Consider the following 9034-nt stretch of genomic DNA (forward strand, 5'->3'; position numbering starts at 1 on the left):
ATGCCGGAACCTTGGCTACATGCCACCCAAATCCCAGCCCTCTGGTCCTTCCAGAACCGGAGATATGGACTTACACTTTTCACAATTTCGGACTTAGCCGTTTTCACGCCACGCGACTTTTCCCCATTGGAATCAATGGCTGGCGCTGCCATAGACAATGCATGGGCGAGTGCCGCCATTGGATTCAATGGGACCTCCGCTCCGCCATTAAAGTCAATGGCGTGACCCTCTTTCATGAGTACGACCCCTTACGGGGTCCCTCATTCCCGGACCCGATGGGGGTCGTGTGTGGGGGTTCCTAGGGGCTAGGGGCAAAAAGAATTTTATTTCTGGGTGCCCTAGAACCTAAGATTCCCACGCCAATTGTCGTTGAACTTGAACCAAGTGATAAAGCTCTTTTCAAAGACAACGTATCCGCTTCTGCGGTTTTGCGGTTTGGATTGCTGCCAACCTATTCCTGGAGATCGACGTCGAGGAATCCCCATTGAAGTCAATGGCCCCATTAACTTACAATGGGAATCCGCCGCTCCTCCTCTTGGACGCCACCTGCTGGTCGTCGCTGGAAACAGGTCCAAAACCGCTGGATTCGCCATTGAAATGAATGGAGCTGCAATGGCGGCCTATGGGAGGCTGCAAAATGGAGCCTGAAAAGGTGGGAAAATGGGACAAAGGGCTATAATCACTGAATTAACCTTAACCCTTTCCCTCCCAGATGGATCCCAGTGTGTGTGTGGTGCAGACACTGACATGATGACAATACATTATCACAGGGGAATTATACATTTGGATGTTGCAGCAAGGTAAACCCACACTTCTGGACCACAGTCCAGTTAACCCATTGCCTCCCTAGTGAGAGCAGGGGGTGGCCCAATGGGGTGTAACCTTTAATACCGGGCCAAAACCCCTCTCCCATGACACCGGTATCTCAGGCTCATCATCTCCCACTTGCGGAATGGGGAGCAGATGATTTCTGTGCCATACCTTTACCCAGCCCTCAGAGTCTTTGATGCACTAGACCGGGAGTTCCTCCTTCTCCTTCCGTGCACCCCAAAACTGGAACAACCTACCAGAGACTCTCACATCCACCACCAGTTTAAGTTCTTTCAAATCTAAGGCTGTCTCACATTTTAACCTTGTCTGTAACTGTTTTATACGCTCATAATATATATTTTCTTTGACTGTGCATGCAATGTCTTGTATATAATGTATACCCTGTTCATTTATGTAACTGTACTTGTAACCATGTATTATTTGTCTTAACTCTGTGCCCAGGACATACTTGAAAACGAGAGGTAACTCTCACTGTATTACTTCCTGGTAAAATATTTTATAAATAAATAAATCTGTGACTCAACTTCGTAGACGCCATCCCGCCAACGATCTGCTAATTTATGCTTTCCCGGGACTCCCAAGTTGCGGAGGAGCACAACGTGTTCAGGGCGAATTTCCCGGTGTTTGACCTTATGGTCATAGAAAGTTTTTGGATATACTGTTTACACTCAAAACTCTGGCTCCCAAGGGGTTAAACATTGAGTTTGACCTGGCTTCCTTTTTGAAGGGTTAATTTTTTATTACAGTCGGTGGATATTTTCATTTATTTTATTTGAGGTATAAGTCTGAGTTATCCTGGTTCCTTTGTAATAATTGATATTTTTAATTTGGCGTGTATTATGTGTCCGTTTTATCGGTCGGTTCTAGCTGGCAGGTTTGACCTCTAACCCCACAGTACTCACTGCACACAGTATCTACTGGGAGTCAGGGGATCTAACTGGGACCTTGGGGAGCATCTAGCCTAGTCCAAGAGAGCTTTGCTCCCTGGACCCTACCTGCACCCTCTCTGTCCGGATCCTGACTGGCCTCTGTACTCCCAGCATGCAATATGTATCTTCCTTCCCCTTCCAGGGGAAAACAGCAGTCTCATTGGCTGTCGTGGATCACATGTGCCATCTTCCCATGCAGTATGGGAGTTGTAATTTCCCACTGAGCCTTGTACTATTGCAGCCACGTGCGCCAACATCACTGCGCATGCGCGACTGTCATGGCCGTCGCAAAACTCTCTGTGCATGCGCGAGCCTCCATGAGTGCGCGCGCGCAACCTAACATGGCGGCGTCCTGCAGAGGCAGCCGTCAGAGCCTCCGGTGATGCGCTCGCCCCAGCAGCAGCCCCACGCCTCCCACATCACCCCCATATGTCAGCGGAGGTAAGAGGAAGACATAATTACAGCAGGGGACTGGAGGGGTCCTGGCTACATATGTATGCATATGTAACAGTGTTTCCCCCACCCTGTGGGAGATTCCCGTTACCAGGTGTATGGTGCATGCTACCTGTTGGCTACAGAACGCTGAGGTGTCCGCCGATGGTTGTGGGGTCCGACTTCTGGGGTATATACCGACATTTACTCCATGGTACACAGATCCTCCATCTGCCGTAAGCTTCAGATGTATGTAGGCAATCTCCTACGGTATAAACGGTTACCTCTTCCCTCTAGTAAGATCACACACCAGGCAGGCGGTATATTCAGCTGGAATGGATTTATTCCTGTACACACACAGCACACGGCGGTCCTCTGCCTAACAGTCTCAGTTCTGGTTCCCAGACTTAGGATGGTCACTGGACAGTCACTATGGGTCAAGGGCCCCCGCAGCTGTCCTTGCTCTTCCCCAGCCCTCTAGCAGGACCAGGGGAACAGGTAATCACTCACTCCTCCCCTTAGTGAAGTGGCCCAGTGTCACGGTTGTGCTCGCCACAAACCTGGGTCGGACCGCGTGGCTGAGGTGGGGTTGTATAAGCACCGACCTTAGACCGCGCAGGCTGATCCGGATTGCGCAGTTCGTAGTCGTACATAGCAGGGTTGGGACTGGAGAAGGCAGCATCGTCAGTGGACGAGCCAGGGTCAGGATTGGAGACATCAGGGTAAACGTTATCCAAATGGAGTTTCGGCAACAGGAAGTCAACTAGGTCCCGCTTCAGCGTAATAGCTGCAGGGCGGGACCGGGTTCTGCGCGTGCAGCGACCATGGCCCATGGTACTGGTCTCAGAAAGGGATAGGCAGACCGGAGTTGGCACACCGCCTGGCAGCACTGGTAAACCAGTGCTTCAGCGCAAGAGTCCAGAGCGGGCCTGTGCAAGGAGAGCTACAGACCTCAGGACTCGTAGACCGGCCTCTGCTAAGGGAAGGGCAGCAGGCCTCAGGAAACAGGGAGCTGAAGTAAACACTGGAGGTGCTCCGCTTCAGCACAGGAACCAGGACACGACCTCTGCAATGGAGAGAGAGCAGCAGGCCCCAGGAACCGGTAGACAGGCCTCTGCTATGGAAGGACAGCAGGCCTCAGGAAACAGGGAGCTTAAGTACACACTGGAGAGTCCTCCGCTTCAGCACAGGAGTCAGGAACAGGCCTCTGCGTGAAACTAGCAGCAGGCCTCAGGAACCAGTAGATAGGCCTCTGCTATGGAGGCACAGCAGGCCTCAGGAAACAGGGAGCTGAAGTCAACACTGGAGAGTACTCCGCTTCAGCACAGGAGACAGGAACAGGCCTCTGCGTGAAACTAGCAGCAGGCCTCAGGAAAGCAGGCCTCTACGTAGAGAGTAGTAGCTGGCCTTAGGATACTCAGGCCCCTGCATGAAGACTAGCAGCAGGCCTCAGGAACTAGGGAATAGAACTAGCGAGGTTAGTACACAACGGAGCCAAGCCTAGGGCTTGTGGCAGAACACGTGTGACATCCAGGAAGGATTATGCTCGGCAGAGAAGCATTGTGGGAAGGCTGTATTTAAAGGTCAGTGAACCAATAGCAGAAGGGGCGTGTGACAGCATTGCTTTAATGAGTGAACCCAGGGTGGGGCTGCAGAGAATATCAGGGAAAGTGTTCCAGGACTGCACAAGTCTGTAAGGCAAGGTAAGCAGTAAACTAAGGTGCGGATCCGTTACACCCAGGACCTGCCAGTGCAGAGCAGTACGGTGTGATACCTTGTCTCTCTCATGGTAGAGACACACTACCCAATTTGGGGTTGCAACTCCCTTAAGTACAGTAGGGGAAGGTACTAGGTCTGAACCCAGGATTGTGCAGTACTGAACGCCCTCCTACTGTCTCTGTACGTTCTCCCCACCAATTAGAGTGTAAGCTCTTCAGAGCAGGGACTCCTCTTCTACAATGTTACTTTTATGTCTGAAGCACTTATTCCCATTATAAGTTATTTGTACTACCCTATTTCCTCGATTGTCAGACGCCATCAATTCTAAGACGCACCCTTGATTTAATTAAAAAAAAAAAAATTGTTTATTTTTTTAACTAGCAGGGTCATGACACTTCAATAACTAATGGGGAGAGGCAGACACAGAATGGGGAGCGACAGGCAGAATGGGGGAGAGAGAATGGGAGGGATGGGGGGGAGAGAGAATGGGAGGGATGGGGGGGAGGAAAGAGAATGGGTGGGGGGGGGAAGAGAATGGGTGGGGGGGGGAGAAAAAGACTGGGTGGGGGGGAAGAGAATGAGTGGGGGGGGAAGAGAATGAGTGGGGGGGGAAGAGAATGGGTGGGGGGGGGGAAGAGAATGGGTGGTGGGGGGGGAAAGAGAATGGGTGGTGGGGGGGGGGAAGAGAATGGGTGGGGGGGAGAAAGAGAATGGGTGGGGGGGGAGAAAGAGAATGGGTGGGGGGGGAGGAGAAAGAGAATGGGTGGGGGGGGGGAAGAGAATGGGTGGTGGGGGGGAAAGAGAATGGGTGGTGGGGGGGGAAAGAGAATGGGTGGGGGGGGAAAATAGAATGGGTGGGGGGGGAAAGAGAATGGGTGGGGGGGGAAAGAGAATGGGTTGGGGGGAAAGAGAATGGGTGGGGGGGAAAGAGAATGGGTGGGGGGGGAAAGAGAATGGGTGGGGGGGGAAAGAGAATGGGTGGGGGGGGAAAGAGAACGGGTGGGTGGGGGGGAAAGAGAACGGGTGGGTGGGGGGGAAAGAGAACGGGTGGGTGGGGGGGGAAAGAGAATGGGTGGGTGGGGGGGAAAGAGAATGGGTGGGGGGGAAAGAGAATGGGTGGGTGGGGGGGAAAGAGAATGGGTGGGTGGTGGGGAAAGAGAATGGGTGGGTGGTGGGGAAAGAGAATGGGTGGGGGGGGAAAGAGAATGGGTGGGGGGGGGAAGAGAATGGGTGGGGAGGGGAAGAGAATGGGTGGGGAGGGGAAGAGAATGGGTGGGGGGGGGAAGAGAATGGGTGGGGGGGGAAGAGAATGGGTGGGGGTGGGAAGAGAATAGGTGGGGGGGGGAAGAGAACACACAGACCAGAGAGGGAGAGACAGATATGGCAGGGGCAGTGTGGGGGGGATTTTAGCTATTTACATTTAGTGGCCCCTTTTTATGATGTTACCAATCCCCCTTTTTATTCCTGTACTCATTGCTTTCCTTAAAGTAAAAAGAACATGTTCTAACAATCTCCTCTCTTGCTTTAGATAGCAGAGAGACACACACAGACACAGAGAGAGAGACACACACACAGAGACACAAACACACAGTGACGCATACACACACACAGACAGAGACACACACAGACACACACAGACACACACAGACACACAGACACACACACAGAGACAAACACACACACACACACACACACACACACACACACACACACACACAGAGACACAGAGACACAGAGACACACAGACACACAGACACACAGCTACCTCTGCACTTCCTGCATTCAGGGCAATGTTGATGTGCTCTGGCTGGCATTTCCGATCCCTGTGCAGCTCATGGGAAGGGAAGGGGGGAGGGGGGGATCGCAGCCATGTGCTTTTCATGCACATTGTGAATATCCCGGTCTGCAGCAGCGCCCCCTAGCTGATTTTTTTTAAGTTCGATTCTAGAATAAATTTATTTTGATTCTAGAACGCAGACCTATTTTAGCAATGTGAAAATAGGAAAAAAGTGCGTCCTAGAATCGTGGATATGCAGGATGCTCACTCTCTCACTCTCTCACAGGCTGACAGTGTGTGGATGGATATGCAGGATGTTCACAGTCTCTCTCACTCTCTCTCTCACTCTCTCACTCTCTCACAGGCTGACAGTGTGTGGATGGAGATGCAGGATGCTCACACTCTCACTCTCTCACAGGCTGACAGTGTGTGGATGGATATGCAGGATGTTCACAGTCTCTCTCACTCTCTCTCTCACTCTCTCACAGGCTGACAGTGTGTGGATGGAGATGCAGGATGCTCACACACTCACTCTCTCACTCTCTCACAGGCTGACAGTGTGTGGATGGATATGCAGGATGCTCACTCTCTCACTCTCTCACAGGCTGACAGTGTGTGGATGGAGATGCAGGATGCTCACTCTCTCACTCTCTCACAGGCTGACAGTGTGTGGATGGATATGCAGGATGTTCACAGTCTCTCTCACTCTCTCTCTCACTCTCTCACTCTCTCACAGGCTGACAGTGTGTGGATGGAGATGCAGGATGCTCACACTCTCACTCTCTCACAGGCTGACAGTGTGTGGATGGATATGCAGGATGTTCACAGTCTCTCTCACTCTCTCTCTCACAGGCTGACAGTGTGTGGATGGAGATGCAGGATGCTCACACACTCACTCTCTCACTCTCTCACAGGCTGACAGTGTGTGGATGGATATGCAGGATGCTCACTCTCTCACTCTCTCACAGGCTGACAGTGTGTGGATGGATATGCAGGATGCTCACTCTCTCACAGGCTGACAGTGTGTGGATGGATATGCAGGATGCTCACACTCTCACTCTCACTCTCTCACAGGCTGACAGTGTGTGGATGGATATGCAGGGTGCTCACACTATCTCTCTCACTCTCTCACAGGCTGACAGTGTGTGGATGGAGATGCAGGATGCTCACACTCACACTCACACTCTCTCGCACTCTCTCACAGGCTGACAGTGTGTGGATGGAAATGCAGGATGCTCACACTCACACTCTCTCTCGCACTCTCTCACAGGCTGACAGTGTGTGGATGGAGATGCAGGATGCTCACACTCACACTCACACTCTTTCTCTCACTCTCTCACAGGCTGACAGTGTGTGGATGGAGATGCAGGATGCTCACACTCACACTCACACTTTCTCTCACTCTCTCACAGGCTGACAGTGTGTGGATGGAGATGCAGGATGCTCACACTCTCACTCTCTCACAGGCTGACAGTGTGTGGATGGAGATGCAGGATGCTCACACTCTCACTCTCTCACAGGCTGACAGTGTGTGGATGGAGATGCAGGATGCTCACACTATCTCTCTCACTCTCTCACAGGCTGACAGTGTGTGGATGGAGATGCAGGATGCTCACACTCTCACTCTCTCACAGGCTGACAGTGTGTGGATGGAGATGCAGGATGCTCACACTCTCACTCTCTCACAGGCTGACAGTGTGTGGATGGAGATGCAGGATGCTCACACTCTCACTCTCTCACAGGCTGACAGCGTGTGGATGGAGATGCAGGATGCTCACACTCACACTCACACTTTCTCTCACTCTCTCACAGGCTGACAGTGTGTGGATGGATATGCAGGATGCTCACACTCTCTCTCTCACTCTCTCACAGGCTGACAGTGTGTGGATGGAGATGCAGGATGCTCACACTCACACTCTCACTCTCTCTCACTCTCTCACAGGCTGACAGTGTGTGGATGGAGATGCAGGATGCTGATGATTTACCGTCTCCGGCGGAGCTGCAGCATTGGATTGAAGACGTACTGTCCGGGAGCGTCAACACAGAGGACGATGATGATGATGATGACGACGATGATGATGACGACGACGACGGCGATGATGACGATGATGACGACGACGACGATGATGATGACGATGATGACGACGACGACGATGATGATGACTAACATTTCAGGCACTCTGGGAGTTGAGTTACTTTTGGATAATGCTCCCCGATTAATGCTCACATACCCTTTTAATACTGTAGCTTTGCAATATTACAGAAAGTATTACTATACCTTAGGACCTGCACATACACACACGTGAACAAGTAATCTCCTCCCCGGGGTCACTGGGCGGGGGTCCCGGGTCTCACACGTCTGCCTTTCAGTCCACAGACCACTGAATGATTTCCCACCCAAGTCCCCAAAACGGGAACATGTGGGAGATGCCCCAGTGTGACCCGGGGGGGGGGGGGGGGTTATTCACGTTTAGTATTATTTAGCATTTAGAGGCTTTATTAGGCTAGTTACAGTGAGGTGTTTAATCTCTTCCCCAAGTGAACCCGAAAAGGTCCAATGAAGTGAAAAAAATCTGCCCCAGATTCAGCGAAGTGTGGGGGGGAGGGGGGGGGAGGGGGCAATACACCTGCAATAACATCAAAAATCTGCCCCAGATTCAGCGAAGTGGGGGGGGGGTGGGCGGGGGGGGGGAGGGGGCAATACACCTGCAATAACATCAAAAATCTGCCCCAGATTCAGCAGAGGGGGAGGGGGCAATACACCTGCAATAACAACAAACAGCATCAGATTGATGACAGAACACACACGCTTAGATTGATGACAGAACACACACGCTTAGATTGATGACAGAACACACGCGCTTAGATTGATGACAGAACACACACGCTTAGATTGATGGCAGAACACACACGCTTAGATTGATGGCAGAACACACACGCTTAGATTGATGGCAGAACACACACGCTTAGATTGATGACAGAACACACACGCTTAGATTGATGACAGAACACACACGCTTAGATTGATGACAGAACACACGCGCTTAGATTGATGACAGAACACACACGCTTAGATTGATGACAGAACACACACGCTTAGATTGATGACAGAACACACACGCTTAGATTGATGACAGAACACACGCGCTTAGATTGATGACAGAACACACGCGCTTAGATTGATGACAGAACACACGCGCTTAGATTGATGACAGAACACACGCGCTTAGATTGATGACAGAACACACACGCTTAGATTGATGACAGAACACACACGCTTAGATTGATGACAGAACACACACGCTTAGATTGATGACAGAACACACACGCTTAGATTGATGACAGA

The 9034-nt window shown here is 51.5% G+C and overlaps 1 protein-coding gene across 1 annotated transcript in view; it reads left to right on the forward strand.

The window, feature by feature from the left end:
* The window catches only part of CASQ2 (calsequestrin 2), an 87173-nt gene extending 78874 nt beyond the window's left edge, over positions 1–8299 (forward strand). Inside the window, exon 11 of the mRNA XM_075592976.1 lies at positions 7631–8299. Within this exon, the coding sequence (XP_075449091.1) occupies positions 7631–7855 (225 nt within the window). The 3' untranslated portion in view covers positions 7856–8299. The remainder of the gene's footprint in view (positions 1–7630) is intronic.
* The last annotated feature ends 735 nt before the right edge of the window (positions 8300–9034 follow it).

Source organism: Ascaphus truei, chromosome 3, assembly GCF_040206685.1.
Source record: "Ascaphus truei isolate aAscTru1 chromosome 3, aAscTru1.hap1, whole genome shotgun sequence".
Classification (NCBI taxonomy): domain Eukaryota; kingdom Metazoa; phylum Chordata; class Amphibia; order Anura; family Ascaphidae; genus Ascaphus; species Ascaphus truei.